The sequence below is a fragment of the Corythoichthys intestinalis genome, unplaced genomic scaffold (genome assembly GCF_030265065.1).
Source record: "Corythoichthys intestinalis isolate RoL2023-P3 unplaced genomic scaffold, ASM3026506v1 HiC_scaffold_106, whole genome shotgun sequence".
In the NCBI taxonomy this organism is placed as follows: Eukaryota; Metazoa; Chordata; class Actinopteri; order Syngnathiformes; family Syngnathidae; genus Corythoichthys; species Corythoichthys intestinalis.
Window position 1 is genome coordinate 1 of NW_026651588.1, and position 20309 is coordinate 20309.

The 20309-nt window shown below is 46.3% G+C and overlaps 2 protein-coding genes across 3 annotated transcripts; one reads left to right on the top strand and one right to left on the bottom strand.

Moving 5' to 3' along the window:
- Positions 1 to 5: 5 nt before the first annotated feature.
- LOC130911080 (pre-mRNA-splicing factor CWC22 homolog) lies at positions 6 to 8397 on the bottom strand (the record flags this gene model as incomplete). Its single annotated transcript, XM_057828793.1, has 15 exons — positions 8041 to 8397; positions 7789 to 7833; positions 7304 to 7497; positions 7040 to 7221; positions 6790 to 6969; positions 6460 to 6588; positions 6232 to 6400; positions 6112 to 6165; positions 5897 to 6032; positions 1721 to 1927; positions 1578 to 1640; positions 1406 to 1504; positions 268 to 349; positions 94 to 154; positions 6 to 29 (listed from the first exon to the last, which is right to left on the bottom strand). Coding segments are annotated over exons 2-15 (1623 nt in total), but the record flags the coding sequence as incomplete, so codon positions are not given.
- Positions 8398 to 9406: 1009 nt separating this feature from the next.
- LOC130911078 (ankyrin repeat domain-containing protein 50-like) lies at positions 9407 to 15734 on the top strand. 2 transcript variants are annotated; one of them, XM_057828792.1, is made up of 4 exons: positions 9407 to 9562; positions 11023 to 11462; positions 12159 to 12379; positions 12446 to 15734. In XM_057828792.1, exons 2-4 carry the CDS (start codon positions 11062 to 11064, stop codon positions 15730 to 15732), a joined length of 3909 nt encoding a protein of 1302 aa, XP_057684775.1. In that variant the 5' UTR covers positions 9407 to 9562; positions 11023 to 11061; the 3' UTR covers positions 15733 to 15734. The 2 variants fall into 2 exon arrangements, with proteins under 2 accessions (XP_057684775.1, XP_057684774.1); XM_057828791.1 differs by having other exon boundaries at positions 12159 to 15734.
- The last annotated feature ends 4575 nt before the right edge of the window (positions 15735 to 20309 follow it).

Consider the following 20309-nt stretch of genomic DNA (forward strand, 5'->3'; position numbering starts at 1 on the left):
CAGTCCAGGATCATGTTGCAAAGCTCCTTCTGCGCACACACAAGGACCAGACGCTGCTTAGAAGCAGGTAAAGAAGCAGTGCGCGTGTCTTACCGTCTGGCTCTCGGGAAAGTCCATCTTGATCAGCTTGTGAGCGCACTCCTCAAAGTCCAAACTGCGTACACACGAGCAAAGACGACATTTTTTTTAAGCCTCGTTCGTGCATTGGTCCCTGGCCGTCAAAATGCATTGGACGCCGTGATTGGCAGCCATGGAGTGTAGCGAAACCTGGACTGGATGACTAGGTAGATGGTCCTCCTGAACGCCACCAGGTTGACCTCGGTCTGATCCAAGATGGTCACCTTCTCGTCTGAGGAGAGACATCACCACCATCAAAGAAGGATGAAGAAGAGGAGAATAAAGCAACAGGGCCGAGAACCAAAAGTGGTATTTGCCATGTGGCAAAATAGATTTTTCCATGTGGCATTTTTTTTTTCCATGTGGCATTTTTTTTGCCATGTGGCAAAATGGATCTTGGCATGTGGAATTTTTTGCCATGTGCCATTTTTTCTGGTAGGTGGCAAAACGGATTTTGCCATGTGGCATTTTTTTTCCGTGTGGCAAAATGGATTTTGCCAGGTGGCATTTTTTGCCATGTGCCATTTTTTGCCAGGTGGGCAAATTGGTTTTGCCATGTGGCAAAATGGATTTTAACATGTGGCATTTTTTTCTGGTACCAGTATGTGGCAAAATGGATTTTGCAATGTGTCAAATTGATTTTGCCAAGTGGCATTTTTTCTGGTATGTGGCAAAATGGATTTTAAAGTGTGGCATTTTTTCTGGTATGTGGCAAAATGGATTTTGCCATGTGGCATTTTTTCTGGTATGTGGCAAAATGGATTTTGCCATGCAGCATTTTTTTTTTTTTTTGCCGAGTGGCATTTTCTTGCCATGTGGCAAAATGGATTTTGTCATGTGGCATTTTTTTGCCATGTGGCAAAATGGATTTTGCCATGTGGCATTTTTTGCCATGTGGCAAAATGGATTTTGTCGTGGGGCATTTTTTGCCATGTGACAAAATGGATTTTGACGTATGGCATTTCTTTGCCATGTGGCAAAATGGACTTTAATGTGTGGCATTTTTTCTGGTATGTAGCAAAATGGATTTTGGGTTGTTGCATTTTTTGGGGGCATATGGCAGTTTTAAATGCCATGCACGGCCTTGCCATTGACGGGTATGCAGGTACAAATTTTCAATGGCAGAAAAACATGTGTAGCTGTGATTTTTGACCATTCACTTTACATTAAAATTTTGCCACATGGCAAATACAACTTTTGGTTCTCGACGTCTCTCGAATAAAGAGGAAAAGGAGAAGTTCAAAGAAGTTGGAGAAGTAGGAGAATATGAAGAAGGTCAACACGGCACCTTCGCCCTCCTGCTTGTCATCTCCATCTTCATCATCGTCGTCGTCGTCCTCGCTGTCTCCTTCCTCCCCGGAGTCGCCGCTTCCCTCGTCCAAGATGTCTGCCGGCCGCCCGCGCCGCTAAGTCACACTGAGAACTCTTCTCGACCCCAAGAACGGCACGGTCCTTCTTACCTCTCTTAAGCGTTTTGTACTTCTCCTCGTTTTCCTGGAAGTCCGGGTCCATCTTGAAGACATCTGTGGAGGAACGGGCACACGCGAGATCAGTGTCGGGCGAACGCCGCCGGCGGTAACTGCGGTCGGGCGGGAGCCCTGACTGAGGACGTCGTCGCCGTTGTAGTCGTCGTCCAGCGGCAGCATGTGCGTGAACTGGTCGTCCTCGTCCACCAGGTCCAGCCCTTCGGGGACGACCGGGTGGTCCTTGAAACCGTCCTTGCGGATGGCGAACATCACCTCAATCATGTACTGCACGCGCTTGTCGATGGCCGACTCGTGCAGGACGTTGCGCAAGCGCTCGAAGATGGCTAAAAGACACAAATTCAAGCTGATGAGAAAGTAGGTTTCTCAAAAAAAAAAAAATAAAATAAAATAAAAAAAACGGGGTGGAACGCTCTCACTACAGTCCGTAAACTGTGCAGGTACATAGAATGAAGTGGACTGAAGTTGTTTTGCCCTATTTTCCGGTCACCAGTTTTGCTAGTTATTCGTGCTGCAACGATTAATCGATTTACTCGTGTAATTCGATTAGAAAAAAAGCTTTGAATTAAATTTGGCCTTTTTGAGTATTCGTTTAATTCAGTGCTTCTCAATTATTTTCTGCGACGCCCCCCCAAGCAAGACGTAAATGTTTCGCGCCCCCCCCCAACTCTCTGCCGCCACTGTAAATAGTATTATTTGTCTATAAAATTACTATCATAAATACGCATCTGCCTAATATTGTGTCCCTTTTTTTCTAATAAAGAAAAAAGGTAACATAGATCAACTTATAATAAAGTATAACTTTATTAACATTGTTTTGTTTGTAACAGAAGACTTGACGTGCATCAATTTGCCCGAATTAAAAAAAAGTCACATTCAAACTGTAAAAATACACTCAAGGTACATTTTTGACCATTTGATACTGAAAAATAAAATGTAATAAAATCAGTAAATAATAACAAATTCAAATTGATTAGAAACATTCACTCATGAGGACAATATGCCAAAAAATTTGACCAAAAAAACAAAAATGAATAAAGGAAAAAAAGAGTGTCCTTGGACAGAAGGACAGTTTTTATTTTTGCTGCTCACACTCAGTATTACCTCCTTTGCAATGGTGTGGAGTCATTTTGCAATGAGTATGCTAACAATGGCGGCACGGTGGCTTAGTGGTTAGCACATCTGCCTCACAGTTCTGAGACCAAGGGTTCAACCCCGGGCTTCGGCCTTCCTGTGAGGAGTTTGCATGTTCTCCCCGTGCCTGCGTGGGTTTCCTCCGGGAACTCCGGTTTCCTCCCACATCCCAAAAACATGCATGGTAGGCTGATTGAACACTCTAAATTGTCCGTAGGTATGAGTGTGTGCGTGAATGGTTGTATGTCTCCTTGTGCCCTGCGATTGGCTGGCAACCATTTCAGGGTGTCCCCTGCCTACTGCCCGTAGTTGGCTGGGATAGGCTCCAGCACCTCCGCGACCCTCGTGAGGAAAAGCGGCATGGAAAATGAATGAATGAATGAATGAATATGCTAACAATGCTCACTGGTTTACTGATATAACACTGACAAAGCAGGACGATTGTTGGCAATATTCGGCACGTTTTCGCTGAAAAACAATCAAGCGGCTTATCAATGAGATTGGGGTCGAATGTCTTTAAGTGGCGTCTTAATTGATTTGGCTTCTGTCGGTCCGCTATAATTATTTTTAGACACAGTAAACAGTCTTTCCTCATCACCCACAGTATTAAAAGTCAAAGCTAAAAGGCAAACGGCACGAACAAAGCGCATTCTCGGCGGCCGAGGTAGAACCGTAGGTGAGGGCGTTCGTCGTGACGATCCCAAGCCGAAAATGGCACTTATCGGGCGGCGGCGTGAGAACCGGACAAGACAGTGGGTCGCTGCGTGAGTGAGTCCGGTCGGAAAACGGCGGCGGCGCACTGCTCTTCATATTTGTTTTCTGTGTGATGAGTGCTCTTCCTTAGTTCAAAAATACTGCACGCACTCTGAAAATGAGAGCGCCACTGCCACCCACTGAGTGGATGCGCAAGTACACTTTATTCCAGTACGGCAGAAAAAAAAAAAAAAAAAAAAGGTCACATGCGCCCCCCCTGGCATCGCTCTGCGCCCCCCCAGGGGGGCGCGCCCCACTATTTGAGAAGTACTGGTTTAATTACAGTAGCGTTGTGATGGCTTGTTTTGAAAGGGTTTGCGTTTATTTTTAGCGATTTGGGTGGATACAGTGCCCTCTAGCGGCAAAAGTAAACATGACATATCTCATTTTACATGGCTGTTAAGACCAACATAAATATTTGTTTGAGGTAATGTTTTTTTTAATGCATTCCTAATTTGGTTTTCTCGGTCTATTTTGCCGTTATTTTGTGGGAATATGTGTTTGAACAATTTGTTAAGAGCTTTGTTGAAAAAAAAAAGTTCGCATTTTATAGGATTTAAGCTAGCGGACTTTTGCTATGCAAGTTAGCCAATTGTCCTTTTGTTGTACTTAGATCCTCATTTATTTATTTTTTTACACCGTTCGAGGCAGTGTTGTTTTCGGCAACGATGACGATACTGAAAATAGTTCCTCGACAAACAATTTTTTCATTACAATGACGAGACAATAACGAGCTAAAAACAAATCTTGGGAGACTAAAACATAACGAGACCAATGCCAGTTTTCGTCTGACGAGACGAGATGCAAATGTGCCATAGTTTTCGTCACATGTTCACAATGTGAAACATTTTAAAGTGTTTTTAACCCGCATCTTATCTGTCTTGTTGAGTCACTCATGTGACGTGCTGCGCCCCCCGCCCCAACCCCCAACTCTCCGGTGTTCTCTCCTCTCCAGGCTTGCTTGTTTTGAAACGCTTAGTAAAATTTCTTTTGTTTTCATGAGAGAATATGCAATGTTGCTTTAGCTTTAAAAGGTCTGTGTTGAGTGATCGTCACACACTAAATGTAACTCGTTAGCATAGCATTCGTGTTAGCATTATGCTAATATGAGCGCCCTGTTAACATTTTTTACATATTGTTCGTGCCATTCAGGTGGGTATAATTAATTGAAAATAATGTACTGTTTTCCTACTGAATGTTTATTATCACCAATTTGGTGTTGTCCTTGTACATGCTACAATATGTGCCTGTCTGTCAATGTTCATTTGAAATGGTTGGAAACCTTGATTTATTTATTCATTTTTGGACCAAAACTTGGACCAAAAGCATTTTGAGTAACCTTCGACTACAACTAGACGAAATGAGTTAATAAAAATTGGACTAAGAAAAATACAATGTGAAATGGCTAAAATATGATTAAGACTAATAAGTATTTTGGTCCAAAAGACTAAGATTGAGATGAAAATCAAAAGAGGTGCCAAAAACAACACAGGTTTGATGCTCAGCTCAGGTGTTTTAAATTTTGATGTCCTTAATCCTCGATTATTCCAACTAACTAGCTCATAAATTAATCGACTACTAAAATGATCAATAGCTACAGCTCTACTGGTTATAGTTAACGGTGATTGACAGGCGTTGAAGCTTGCCAGATAAACTTGGCAGCGCTGCCTTCAAAGATGCGGAATGAGTCAATCATCGTTTGGCTTGTTAAACACGAGTGTTGTGGCAACTCATTGTGTGTGTGTGTGCATGCGCGTCTGTTCTAAGCAGTGAGTCTATTTGACTGGACTCACTCAATGAGGCCTTTAACAAAGACAAGCATTTTTCTACGTTATTCCTGTTTAAAAATAATTTGCATTTTGAAGGCGGTACGGTGGGAGAGTAACATGTTTAAAACTTTTGTTTTTTTTTTAGAACAACACTTTCGTTTTCCGGAGAACTACTTATTTAACCTTTTATTCAACTTCATAGGAGATGTTTCAGAGTCTAGGAAATTTAAGCACGTCTGTGTATAATTTTGTATTTGCGTGATTCAATAAACATGCTTTAGGCATTTCAATCAAGTGTGTTTGCGTTATTACATTTTTTGACGCCAATTTTTTACACTTTTGCTGCAAATGAATATCGGCTCCAAAATTTGGTTATCGGCCAATCCAACTAATAATAATCGATATCGGTCCTGAAAAACTCCAGTTGCCCAAAAATGACTTCTTAAGCTCGATATTGTCCAACTCGGAAAATCTATCCATCCAATACAGATATAAAACCCGATACCAATATATGAGGTCGGACAAGTCTAGTTTTCACATATTATCATGCAAAACCTTTTTTTTTTGGGGGGGGTGTTAAGGCAGCAATAAACTTGCGGAGTCAAAGCATTCCAAGAAAAATACAAGGAGCTAGCTGACCGTTAACGCCACGCGGAGAGACGTCGGTGAGCTTGAGACCGCACTCTTTAAGGAAGGCGATGGCCACCTCCACGCTGTCGTCGGTGGGCCGCTCCAGAAGCAGCGTCAGCATCTCTAGACAAAGCACCTCGTGGGCCTGACCGCGGCGAGAAAGCGAAAGCGCATCGTGAGCCGCGGCGCCGTCCCGCGGCGGACGGAGCCGACGCCTAGCGTACCACGTTCTGGTTGATGAGGTGGGCCACGAACTTGGACGAGGTCAGGCACTGTTGCTGGGAGAGGAAAGATGGCAATCGGACGAGGGGCCATTCGGCGCGGCGGTTTTTTTCGAAAGGTACCTTGATATTTCGCCGGTACCCGCGTCGGAAGGTGAGGATGAGTCGCTTGAGAATGAGTTCGCCGATCTGCGGGAACTTGGAGTTGATGATGGCCACCACGGCAGCGTAAACGTGCGTGAAGATGGGAGAGGCCGCCTGCGCCTGCAGTACCGAGCGGGCCAGCAGACCCCTGCAAATGACACCGTTTCATTCGAGGCTCTTTCATCACCTCATCGTTTCTTTTCTGACCTCCCCCTCACGATGTTCTCTTGCAGGATCTCCTGGATGATGTTGACAATGTTGGACACGTTGACTTTGTTGATCAGACCGTTGATGGACTTCTTCAGTGCCTCCCAGCTCATCCTCTGATAGGCCAAGCTGCGGCGGGGACAGGGGGAATGCATCGTTTAAAAAAAAAAGAATGAAAAAAAATAGGGGGGGAAAAATAGTCTATTTTTCAATTGATTTTGCTTTCTCATTTCATATCTTTTTTTAAAAAGTCAATAATCCCTAATTTTTCAATAATGTTAATGAAATGAGACATTTCGGTTAGATCCTACTGTTTTGGGAGTGGTGTACCTGCTCTTGTCGGTGATCTGCTGCTGCATGAGGCGCAGCTTGGCGGGTGGGATGTAGGCGCCGCCCGTCCTGGTCAGGATGGGGTCCAGCTCCTCCTTTTTCTTCTTGGCGGGCGGGGGGGAAGGGCTACGGCCCCGCCGCTCTCGTTCCCGACGCCGCTCGCCGTCACGGTGGCGGTCCCTAAAGGGAAAAAAATGATAACGCGTCGGTAGGGCCAATCCGCTTAGCGGATGATGTCACCGCTTTCTACCTAGTGCGCTGTCCTCTGTCATAACGATCTCTGGACCTGGAGCGCTCCCGTCCCCTGGATCTGTCCGGACTCCTGGATCTGGATCTGTCTCTGTCTCTGTCCGGCTCTCTGGATTTGGACCTACTTCTGGATCTGGACGCGTCGGGTTCTCCGCTATCTGGTAGCGGTTGCTCCGTGGACCTCTGCACACAACAACAGTGCGTTTCCCGATTTTGGTGCGGACTTGGCCAACCCGGGACGCAAAATTACAATTTGCAAGTTTACCGTGATCTGAGACACGCTGCTCCTAATCTTCCTCAAGGCGGCGTCGCATTCGTCCTCGCTGCTACTACTGTTGTCAGAGCTGCCGTTTCCTGCATCACTGCCGCCGGCGTCACGTTCTCCTCCTCCCCCTTCTTTGTCAGGACTCTGCCGAACGGAAGAATCCTGCTGCGGCGCGGGTTCTTCATCAGACTCTCCTGAAGTCATACACAAAAAAACAAAACAATCGGGATATTTGTGCATAAAAACTCTTATATATGTCAAAAAAATGCTGCACTTCATCCCAAACCATTATGTACTCAGCCTGGATGATGCATCTATTTTATGAATTGCATTTGATTAAAAAAATAATTTATTGGCTCTGTTTTCTTTCCAAAAAAAGGAACGCTATCAACCAGTTATGAAACTGATGATAAAAAATGACGGTGGAGTCATGATAATCCTCTATTTACATCGATTTCTCTTCCATTTTTTTAGCATAAACTTACCATTGTGTTGTTTTTGAGCAGGACTTGTGCTTGGAGAGTTCATATCTGAAACACACAAGTAAAATGAATAATTGAAGCCGACATATTTAAGTTATTGTCATCATATCATTAATGTACATTAAAACCAGTGCGCTGTCGTAATTTCGTGGGCATTCCAACACTTTATGCGCTTTTCAAGGCCGGATGTCGAATCTTGCCAAATCTAGCTAGCTGCTGTGACTAGCGGCGCCAAAACAGGCTCGAGCGACTTACCTTTAGATGGGGTTTTTTTAGACACAAACTCCTTAGCTCGTCTTCCGTGACTTCCTTTGACCTTTGTATGTTTAATCACGCCCGAAAACGTACAATTTTTGCTCTTATTTCTTCGCTAAACAACAGGGGGGAAAACACTTGTGGCGGATAGTGCTCGCCAAGCCCTGCATTGACTTCCGGGACGTCCGGGTCAGTGAGCCGCCGCAGTTCACGAAAAAGACTGCTACACCTTTACTTTTTTATCATTTAAAGAGTTGTTGTTTATATTTAGCATTGTTACTTTAAATAAAATAATTATTTTTGATAAAGTACTATTTTCCCCAAACAATCGCTCGAGTAGCTTCCGGTTCTGCGTTCGGCTTTCGCAAGAGGGAATAAATCATAAATATCATATATAAAAATAGATGCCGTCACTTGTCGGCCATTTTGTGTCAGAGCCGTTTGATAAACAAACCATCATAGTCAATGGAGCACAAACTTTGAAATAGCTCTAAATTCCTCATTGTTCGATCGATTTTAAAACGGCAACCTTTTCGTCACAACTGTTAGCAATACAGTACATTTACTGCTTACTTTTGAGTCATGTTTATTTAGAATACTAATCACTCCAGAACAATTAGTTGGCAAGTAATTTGTGTATTTGTGCTCCAAGTTCTCATTTTGTTGTGTTAGAAAACATGTGTCAAAATGACTGAAGTAGACTGAGAAGACAGTAAAAACAAAAAGATATTCACTTGTTTGGTATTTGTAGCTCTGTCATGTCAGAATTTGGGTGAGGTTAAGGGTCATTTGTCACATGAGTGTTGTGTGTGGGTGTGTGTTTGTGAGTGTGTGTGGCGGGGCAAAATGAACAAAAGTCAAATCAAAAGTAAGTAACTTTTGCTTATGTTTATCCATCAGACTTGTAAAAAGTTCTCATCTTAAAAGTTTAATTTGTATTGTCACAGTCAATGTCTCGTCATAAATTACCCTTATTTGCCTCCATCCCCTAGAAAATACATGTTTTGCTTGAGCTTTTTGGTTTAATCAAAGACATATCATATATTTTCACCAGCCCCCTTTAAAAAATGAAGCAAACACAGTTTGATAATGCATTTCGTCCTTTTTTTCTTTAATTTCGTCTTAAATCAACGCAAAAGCAAAATAGTGTACAAGTAAAAACAACACACAAGGAATACAAAGTATACCATTGATTTGTTTTTCTACATCCTATAAGCTTTGGTGAAGATGAATGAAATAGTCAGCAAATGTAAAGAAAGCCAATAAATACGAGCCATAGGCTGGCACGCTGCAGTCGGGGGTTCGCCCCGCCCAGTTCATCCCAGCTCCGCCCACAGCCTGCCCTGCTCAAGCGCTGGAACAAATAAATGCTTTAATATCTCGTGCATGTATGAACCGATAGCCATTTTGCAATCACGTGATCGATCGCTTGCGCTACTACTGGGGGAGTTGAGTTCTATGAGGAGGTGGCACACGCAACGGAGCAGCACTCGCTGAAGAAGAACAAGCCATTTCCTTCCAGGTAAGGCAACTTAGTTGCTGTCATTTGCAACTGCTTTGTGACAAATAGTGAGACAGGTACTGGTAGTGAAAAATTACCTGCCAGCCCAGGTATATGTAAAGGATTCACAGTGTGTGTGTTGTGATAGTTAGTAAAAGAAAAATATTTTTTATAATCATAAAAAGCCATTAGCAATCGATAATAGACAGATAGACAAATGATCATGTTAAAGTGACACTGATAGCAATAGACGTCCAATCCTTTTGGATCAATAGATAGCTTTTTGAAATTATTATTTTATTTGGAAATCGACCCATTTTTTAAAAAAACTGTTTTTTTTGCTTTTTTTTTTTTTTTTGCAATTATTTTTTTTAATAATAATGTATTTTTAGTTTTTGTTTTGTGATTTCTTTTCAAGTCTCAATGAATATTTTAATCATTATATTAAGTGCCATTGGAGGGACGGATCGCTTTCAGCCCAATACAAATGGATAGAGTTTAAAACTGTTATTTGACATGAGAAATATACTTTCCACAGTCATCACTGTCTAACAGAATATGAATCACAGGATCGCTACCTAAAAAAATATTGTTGGCATAAATTAAACCCACATTGTAACCATAGCTACAACAGCAACATAGTTGCAGTCAAATAGCTTCAACATTACAATATGAAAACTTGCATGAAATATGGAGATGGTTTATGGTGAGCTGTGAATGATGTCGGACGCGAGCCGACGGGAAGTGACGTTTGCGGCCGGCCGGTGTCTTCAAGTTGTCGTCAACATGAGAAATGACAAGAATGTCAACAAAATAGAGACAACGAGCGGCCCCTCCTCGCTTGTGTGCTCGCTGACACCGTGAGGCCCTCGCGCACAGTTCATATAGACTGGACGTCTAGCGCCGTCAATGGCGCTGGGAATGGTTCTCATAATTCAGGACCAGATGTGGGTAGAGTAGACAAAAATCTTACTCGGGTCAGAGTAGTATCACCTTAAAATAAGATGACTCAAGTACAAGTAGTCATCCAAAAAAATTCACTGAAGTAAAAGACAAAAAGTTTCCGATGAAAAGACTACCCAAGTACGGAGTAACTGTTATATTTTTTTTTCTATATAACCTGTTATCATGACTCAATAACCCATTAAATGGCCATATTAGGCCCCAAAAATATCATCGAAAAATATACAGAAATGAAGCATTAACAGCATGGGTGCCCTCTAGTGGATAAACATATTTTCTACCATCAAATGAAAAAGATCATTATCTCCGGTGCCAAATAAAAACTGGGAGAGATTTTGAAATCCGCACTTACGTACGAGCTCTCGCGCGTGTGACGACACGTTCCGAGGGCGGAATCGCCGGCCGGCCAGCCGGCCAGGGGCAAACTTGAAAAACCAGAGTGCAGGAAGGCGTGGCCTTCAAGTGCGAGTACAAGCGCCTAACCTTAAACTAAACACATTTCTCAACTCATCTGACAGGAAGTCGAGAGGAAAGCAGCAGGAAGCAAAGATGGCGTCATGAGCGACCCCGGCCTCCCGCGCGGTCGCCGCTTCTTCTGCCGGGAATGGGCGCTGGACGTACTCCGGCGCAGCCTGGATGCCCGGCGCGCGGCTGGGAGCCCGTCGGGGGTCCTGGTGACGGGTGGCCCAGGGGCGGGGAAGACGGCACTGTGCGCTGAGGCGGCGCGGCACGACTCTGAGGCGGGTCGGGCGTCCGGGTTGGCATCGCGCTGCCTAGTCCGGTACTTCTGCCGACCGGAGGAGCCCGCCGGCGCTCTGCCGTGGCGCTTCGTGATGGCCTTGGCGGAGCAATTGAGAACGTCGGCGCCGCTGCCACCCGAGCACGCCGCCGACCTGCGCCGCCGACCGCTGCCAGACGCCCTCGGGTGCCGGGCGGACCCGGATCTCGCCTTTCAGAGGTTTGTACGCGTCTTCTTCTGTCCCATTTATGAATTAAACTCCACAAATCTAAAACCTCGGGTCACTCCCTGTAATTTTGGGGCACAGTATTTCCATTGAAATTCCTGATGATTTGATTTTGATTAATTTCTGGCTTGCATCCTGTTTATTTTGGTCACTTCCTTGGAAGTTTATCAAAAAAAATCTTACTATGTACATATTTAATTGAATGTATTATAAAGGGTGGGCGGCACGGTGGCAGAGTGGTTAGGACGTCTGCCACAGTTCAAGGGTTCAATCCCGGGCTCTGGGCTTCCTGTTTGCATGTTCTCCCCGTGTCTGCGTTGGTTTTCTCCGGGTACTACGCACAACCCCCCCACCCTACCAAAAACATGCATGGTAGGCTGATTGGACACTCTAAATTGGCACTAGTGACTGGGATTGGCTCCAGGACCCCCGTAACCCTAGAATGTATGAATGAATGAATAGTATAAAGGGTTAATATACTGTATGTAAAGTGAAAGAAAGTTAACGTGAGCCTGTGTGTGTATGGTGGTGTGGACAAATACATTTCATAAGTTCCGATGTGTTGAGTCACCGCCAGAAAAGAGGTGTGTGTGTGTTGATTGTGCACTTTCTTAGTGCCTTTATCTGAGCATCTTCACACCATTTTTGGGACAGGTTTTATGGATTCTTTGATGTGAATTTTCATCCAGATATGTCCTGAAGCCTTTGCTGGACTTGCCTCCGCCTCCTCAGACCATGATGATCCTGGTGGACTCTCTGGACGTGAGCTATCAGGGAAGTTCCGGGGGCACCGGGAAGAACCGGTCCATCACGGAGCTTCTGGCGGCTCACCAGAACCTGATGCCCGGCTGGATCCTGCTGGTCTGCTCGGTCCGTCGTCAGAGCAAGGCCGTCAGCAAAATGTTTCCAGGTAGCTCTTGCTCAAAGGCAGTGATTTTTAGGTACTGCCCGGTCTCTAAAACTTTTTGCTTGTCAGGTTTTCGTAAAGTCTGCCTGGACGACATGCGTCGGCCGGAACCTGTCCATGATGCGCAAAAGTACATCCTGAAACGTTTGGACAGGGAGGCGGCGCTTCGCCGTCAGGTCACCCCGGACACGGCGGACATGTTAAATTTGCTCCACATAAAGAGCGGCGGCTGCTTCCTGTACCTGGAGCGAGTCCTGGACGGCGTGGCCGCCTCCCTCATAGGGCTCCGCGAGATCCGGGATATTCCGGGGACCCTCAACGGTCTCTACCTGTGGCTGTGCCAAAGATTATTCCCCCGGAGACTATTTGATTACGTCAAGCCTCTGCTTAACGTCATCCTGGCGGCCCCCCGCCCCCTCGCGCCACATCAATTGTTCGCAGCGCTCTTGACACGCGACAAACTACTCAGCGTGGAGGAGTTCCAGAACAAGCTCCGCACCCTGGGCCCGCTTCTAGTAGACGGTCCCGAGGGCAGCAAACTCCTTTTCCACAACAGCTTTGCCGAGTGGCTAACAGATATTAAGTACTGTACTCAGAAGTACTTGTGCGACCCAGCCGAGGGGCACGGCACGCTGGCCGTGGCGCTGACGCAAAGAGGACCCCGACTGAATTCGGAGGAGGCCGTCCAACTGGGGACGCATCTGGTGTGCTCCGGTCACCATCGGGACAAGCCCTGGATTCTGGCTCTGTGGATGATCTGGGCCGACGTTCCCGCCCTGACGTTGTCCAGAAACGAATTACTGTCCACGTTGGTAACTCAAGCGCCAGCCTCAACCCACCAGAAAGTCCTTCAGCTCTTCAAGATTAGCGGACTTGTCGCTGCAGACCCGAGTCTTTCCGCGCACGGTGAATTGACGGACCCCGAACTCCATAAGGTCTGCGCTTCTGTGAACCACGGTTCTACTGATGCGCAGACTTCTCTCGCCGACGCGGTCCTGGAGGGATCCGCGAAGCAAGTCCGGCTGCTTCTGACCACTGGATCTGACCCGCTCCTCGGCGACAAACAGGGTCAAACCTCGCTCACGTTAGCCTCCAGACAAGGTCGCGTAGACGTGCTGCGGGTTCTGCTAGACTGGATGCGGACGCAAGACGTGAGGACCGCATCAGAGATGCTGGAGCACGCCGACGCAGACGGCTGGACGGCCTTACGGTCCGCGGCCTGGGGCGGGCACGGCGAGGCGGTGAGGCTTCTGCTGGACGCGGGGGCTGACGTGGACGGGTGCGACGTGAAAGGGCGCACCGCCCTCAGGGCTGCGGCCTGGGGGGGTCACGAGGAGACGGTCCTCATCCTGCTTGACTACGATGCTCAAGTAGACACAACTGACTCTAAAGGCCGCACCCCTCTGATTGCGGCCGCCTACATGGGACACCCCGAGGCGGCAGGGGTGCTACTGGACCGCGGGGCCCAGGTGGACTTGGCCGACAACGACGGGCGCACGGCTCTGTCGGTCGTCGCCCTCTGTGGCCCTTCGGTACCTGGGCGCCAGGGTTACGGCGAGGTTGCGAGCCTTTTACTGGAGCACGGCGCCGATCCGGGACACCGAGACAACGACGGCATGACCCCGCTGCTTCTCGCAGCCTACGAGGGCCACGATGACATCGTGGAACTTTTGCTAGACGCTGGCGCTGACGTGGACGAGACCGCTCGTCGCGAGGGGGATTCGCCGGCCAAGGCGCCAATGACCCCCCTGCTGGCTGCCGCCGCTATGGGCCACGTGCAGACGGTGTCCCGGCTCCTCTTTTGGGGGGCCGCCGTGGACGCCATTGACGACGAAGGTAGGACGGCGCTGAGTCTGGCGGCGGCACAGGGAAGCTCCGAGGTGGTCCGCACACTCCTAGAACGGGGTCTGGATGAGAATCACAAGGACGATCTGGGCTGGACTCCATTGCACGCCGCGGCCTGCGAAGGCCACAGGGCGGTCTGCGCTGTACTAACAGAGCGAGGTAGCATGGCGCGGGTTGGCGAAATGGATGTCGAGGGCCGTACGGCGCTGATTCTGGCGGCACAGGAAGGACATCTCGGCGCTGCCCGATTACTGCTGGATCGCCGCTCGCCCATCGACCACAGGGCCTACGACGGACACTCGGCTTTGAGCGCCGCCCTTCTGGAGGGGCGCAGCGAGGTGGCCGAGCTGCTTTTGCGACGAGGGGCCGACGCCGATGTGCGAGACGCGGAGGGGAGACCGCTGCTCTACCTCCTGGTTTTGGATGGGCAGCTAAGCATGGCCTCTCTACTCCTAGAGAAGGGCGGGCCGCCTCTGGAATCCAGAGACTCTGAGGGCCGGACCGCCTTGCACGTGGCTTCCTGGCAGGGAAACACGGATGCGGCGGACTTGCTCTTGAAGCACGGAGCCGATCCAAACGCTCGAGACGCGGAGGGGAGGCCGCCCTTGCATTCGATGGCATGGACGGGGCGCGCTGAGGTGGGGCGCCGTCTCCTGTCAGCGAGCGGCATCAACGTAGATCTCGCTTGCCATCAGGGGGCGACGGCTCTGAGTATCGCCGCTCAACAAGGACACGCCGACGTGGTGTCCGTTCTACTGGAGGGAAGGGCCAATCCCAACCACATGGACAAATACGGCCGGACCCCCGCGATAGTAGCGCGGAGGCAAAAGCACGATGAGGTGCTTCGGCTCCTGGAAAACTTTGGGGCCAAGCCCTGCCGGAGTCTGGCGCCCGGCACGGTTTCTCCTAATAAAAAGATCTCCATACCTAAAACAGTGACCTCCTCATCATCACCGTCTTCAGCGGGTTCCACAGCAGGGTGTCTACACTCCGCCCACAGCTCTCAGACATCGTCCACCGGACACTCGTTGGCCACCCTGCAGACAGTTCCGGCCGACACCCTCAGCTTCATCCAACAGATCCAGCAGCATTCGTTACCCCGAAGCCGGAGCCGCCCTTCGACACTACCTCCGCCGCCCGGTGGTTTGGGAAGCAACCGGCGGACTCCGCCCGAAGCCGGACCCCCTCTACCTCTTTGCGCCGTCAATTCCGAGTTGGCCTCTCAAGCTTTGTCCCGTGAAATGGAATATGGGGACCGAATGAACCAGAAAAACTTGGAGAGAATACCGGGACTCTGGGAAAATAAAACTCGCCAAAACAGAATAAAGGGCCCCCGACAAAAAGATACTTGGGACCCCCCACCCAAGCACAATGTTGCTGCGATGACCTCAGGTGTCATGGAGGTCTCCATGCAAACCTCTGACCCACAGCTCAACTTGAAGCAGGCCATTAAGCTGCAGTTCGAGGGTCCCACCAGGACTTCCTTTTACAAGAGAGAGACGCCGCTATGACCGCTAACCAGGGGCGGACTGGTAATCTGTGGGTTCTGGAGGATCACAGAACGGCCGGTGCCCTGGACGGCCGGCGGCCGCCATTCATTATGCATCACTGTTTTTATCCCCCCTATCCTCTGATTATCTACAGTTCGCATCCAATCCGACAGGTGGCAGCAATGCGCCTGGTTTTTCACCGCCAATCTGATAGACTAGGAACGACGAAAGCACAGAGTAGCCTTCATTGGTTCCTTCCTTGTGGAAGCAAAATAGCGACGAGTGTTAATGCACAATATGGATGGTGGTGGCAAAAAAACTGAAAAGAGCAGGGTGGCGCGGAGAAGGTTAGAGAGAAAAAATTAAAGAAACTGGAGAGTGAAGCATTAAAATGTCATAAATCGACAAATATTTTCGCAAGCAGCAGTCTGGCTGCAACGGCCACGTCGGGTAACAACAGCTCAGCTCCCGGCGATGGTGAGAGGGAGCTGCAGCCGCTCTGACGTGCAGACGGTGCTGGGAGAGAGAAAAGAAGAGGGAGGGGGCAACGATAAACTGTTGGAAGTTCCCCAGACAAGCGCAGGGCAAGTAAATTGGGATGAAGAGGGTTACTTGCTCTGTAAACTGGCAATTGTTATCCATCAGGTAGCTACATTTTAAATCAAATAAATGACAATTAAAGGGTTAGTGCCAGCTAGTCGATGTACCCGTTTGCAATCGTGTCAAGTTACAGTATGCTAGTCCTACTATCCCTCTCCTAAGAAAAAATATTTTAGCCGTAAAACAATGTATGCACACGCAGCATAGCAATATTAATTCAGAAGAAATATAACAAAATATTAATAAAATGAATGGTTTTACTTTAAAGTTTAGGTAGTTAAATTGATGTTATATACATTATTAATCATTTATATATCGTTTTGTTTTCTGGTTAATACTTTCCAATGAAGTTTATGTATACAGGGAAATTTATTATTTGTATGGCAAGATTAATTATGGCAGGGTCTCCAAACCGGTCCTCAAGGGCCGCTGTGGGGCCTGGTTTTTGTTTTAACCGATCGAGTACCGACAGTTTAACCAATGAAGTTTCTGCTAAAACAAGCAGCACCTGACTGCAATCAACTGATTACACTTGTAAGACACCAGATTGGTGCAGAGGTTTTGTCTTGTTTTGTTGGAATGAAATCCTGCGCCCGCCGCAGCCCTATGTGGAATAGTTTGGAGACCACTGAATTATGGCATAAACAATTAAGTCATTTTATAGACAGAGATCTATAGAGATATATTATAATCAATTGGATACGTAAAACTTGCTTTGAAAAATAAATTCGTTCATTTGTTTATTCAGGTTGATCATAGAGCTAGTACAGAAAATGAATCCAACTCCAGTTCAGCCTTGCAGTACTTTGAGCGCCCGTAGTCAGACAGTCACAGTCTAGACACATTTTCTTCATTTTTCTCTCAAAGTGCACGAAATTGGTGCATTTTACAATAAAATGTAAAAAAAAAAAAAAAATTCTCCCGGGAGGGGCATGTTCCCGGACCCCCCTATGGGGTCTGTGTTTCCCTTCGTATAGCGATTCTTATGGGCTGGGCTGAGTCAAAGTCCAGGGCTGCTTTTTAGTCCCAGTCCGCCCCTGCCGCTAACACACGAAATGGACTGGACTTCAAGGACAACTAACAGGCTGCTGGCCAACACCTGTTGATTTTGGGGCACATTTCAAAGTCACTTCCTCTTGATTTTGGTTCATGTCAGGGTAACTTTCTGTGTATTTTGCTCACTCCCTGTTGATTGTTGCGCATTTCCGGGTCACTTCCCGTTGATTTTGGGTCATTTATAGGTGAACATCCAGTGTATTTTAGTCACTTCCTGTTGATTATGGGCCATTTTCAGGTCACTTCATGTTGATTTTGACTGATTTCCGGGTATCTTCCTTTGTTGTTTGATCACTTGCTGTTGATTTTGGGCAAGTTCAGCTTACTTCCTATTGCTTTTTGGGCATTTCTGGAAAACTTTGTTTATTTATTTGTCACTTCCTGATGATTTTAAGCCATTGTCAGCTCACTTCCTGTTGATTTCTGGGTATTTTTGGGTTACTCTGGAGAGACAGCGAGAAACAAAAGTGGTATTTGCCATTTGGAAATAAAGAATTTGCCATGTGTCATTTTTTCCCATGTGGCATTTTTTGCCATGTGTGTTCATTTTTTTTGCCATGTGGCATTTTTTTGGTATACGGCATTTTTGCAGGCCATGCACGTCCATGCCATTGACGGCTATGCACGTCCAAATTTTCCATTCAAAAATGCCACATGGCAAAATCAATTTTGCCACATGGCAAATACAACTTTTCGCCCCGCTGTTACTTTGTGAGTGGGACGACCAGATAATATGGACCTTCCAAATAAACACAACACCGGGGCTCTGTTTAGGCATCTGGCAGCACCCTCTGGTGCCAGGGAGGCCATCTAACCTAGCTCAACTTGAAACACCTTGTCAGTTTCACCTTGAAATATTTGTCAAATAGGGTATTCGGGTGAATAAAGTATTTTCAAATGATTAAATTGTTTGCAAATACGTTTCAAGATTTTTTTCTAGTGATAGACGTCCAATCCATTTTGGAAAGTGGATTGGGCGGCTAGTGCCGTCACTGGCACTGAGAGATTCATTGCAAAATTTGATTCATCACAAGATGAGTTGAGATTTATTACCTGGTCTTTCCTTTGGAAAGATCAGGTAGTGAGATTCTACAACTTCCTCCCTATATGTTATTCGTTTTTTTTTTTTTTTGGAATGGAAATCCTTCGGCGCGCTGCGCAGCCCGAACCGCTTGACCGATCGGTACCATTCAAGTACCGACACGTCCGGAATTTTTGCGCGACAATGGGAATTTTTCAAACGACCCCGAAAATTTTTCCGTTTGCCCGTAAACGGCAATGTTCCGAAAAAAAAAAGCAATTTTCAAAATGTATCTAGTCCTACAATTTTTTTACCAAATTACATAATTTAGGTATCAAAAATTCCGGGACGGTGAGGGGCATAAAAGTTGTATACAGAATTTGGAAAAAATTTACGGTTCCCCAGAAATTTGACAAAAACTTGCCCATTCATTTTTAATGAGAAAAAAAAAGTTTCAAAGTGTATCTAGTCCTACAATTTTTCACCAAATCACACAATTTGGGCATCAAAAATTCCAGGACGGGGAGGGGAATAAAGGTTATTAACACAATTTGGAAAAAATATACGGTTCCCCAGAAATTTGCCAAAAACCTGCCCATTCATTTTTAATGGGAAAAAAAACTTTCAAACTGTTACTAGTCCGTCAATTTTTGACGAAAACACACAAGATGGGCGTCAAAAATTCCGGGATGGCAAGGGGCATAAAAAATACCAGAAAAATTTTTGATAAAATGTTCGGTTTCCCGGCAAATTGCCAAAAACTGGCCCATTCATTTTTAATGGGAAACAAAGAAAAGTTTCAAAATGTATCTATCGTTCAATTTTTGACCAAATCACACAATTTGGGCATCAAAAATTCCGTGACGGTGAGGGGCATAAAAGTTGCATACAGAATTTTGATAAAAATTACGGTCCCCCGGAAATTTGCCAAAAACTGTCCCATTCATTTCTAATGAGAACATTTCCCTTTCACTTACAATGGGATTTCCAATTAAATTTTTGACATTGCATTGATGCCATTGACGGCCATGCATGTCGACTCTATTGATGCCAATGTACTTGGATTCAATTGACTTTATGGATGTCGATGCCATGGACGGCCATGGACGTCCAAAATGTTTCCCATTCATTTTCAATGGGGAAAAAACTAAATTTCCCCAAATCAACAGATAATGACCAGATATCAATAGGACCTGTCCCCCAAACATCCCTGACTCCATTGACGCTTATAGGGGGTGCTGCCAATGACGTCCATGGACGTCCAAATTTTTTCCCATTCATTTTCAATGGGAAATGTTTTTTTTTCCCACAATCAACAGAAAATGACCAGATATCAATACGACGTGTCCCCCAAACTTCTCCAATTCCATTGACGCTTATGAAGGGTGCCGCCATTGACGGCCATGGACGTCCAAATTTCCCATTCATTTTCTAATGGCATTTCAGCATGTTTTTACATTTTATTGATGCCAATGTACTTGGATTCCATTGAAGCCTATGTAAGTTGATACCATTGACGTCCATGGACGTCCAAATTTTTTCCCATTCATTTTCAATGGGAACATTTTTTTCCCCCAAATCAACAGAAAATGACTAGATTTCAATAGGACGTGTCCCCCAAATGTCCGCCATTGCATTGCCGCTTATGGAGGGTGATGCCATTGACGTCTATGGACGTCCAAACTTCCCATTCATTTCCAATGGCATTTCTTCATGTTTGTTCATTCTATTGATGCCATTGTACTTGGATTCCATTGACGCTTATGTAAGTTGATACCATTGACGTCCAAATTTTTTCCCATTCATTTTCAATGGGAATTCCCCCCCCCCCCCAATCAACAGAAAATGACTAGATATCAATAGGACGTGTCCCCCAGATGTCCACGATAGCATTGACGCTTATGGAGGGTGATGCCATTGA

Coding starts and splice junctions, on each gene's coding strand:
- LOC130911078 (XM_057828791.1), top strand. CDS start 11,062: ATGAGCGACCCCGGCCTCCCGCGCGGTCGCCGCTTCTTCTGCCGGGAA. Junction 11,463..12,158: donor CCGGATCTCGCCTTTCAGAG/GTTTGTACGCGT, acceptor ATTTTCATCCAG/ATATGTCCTGAAGCCTTTGC.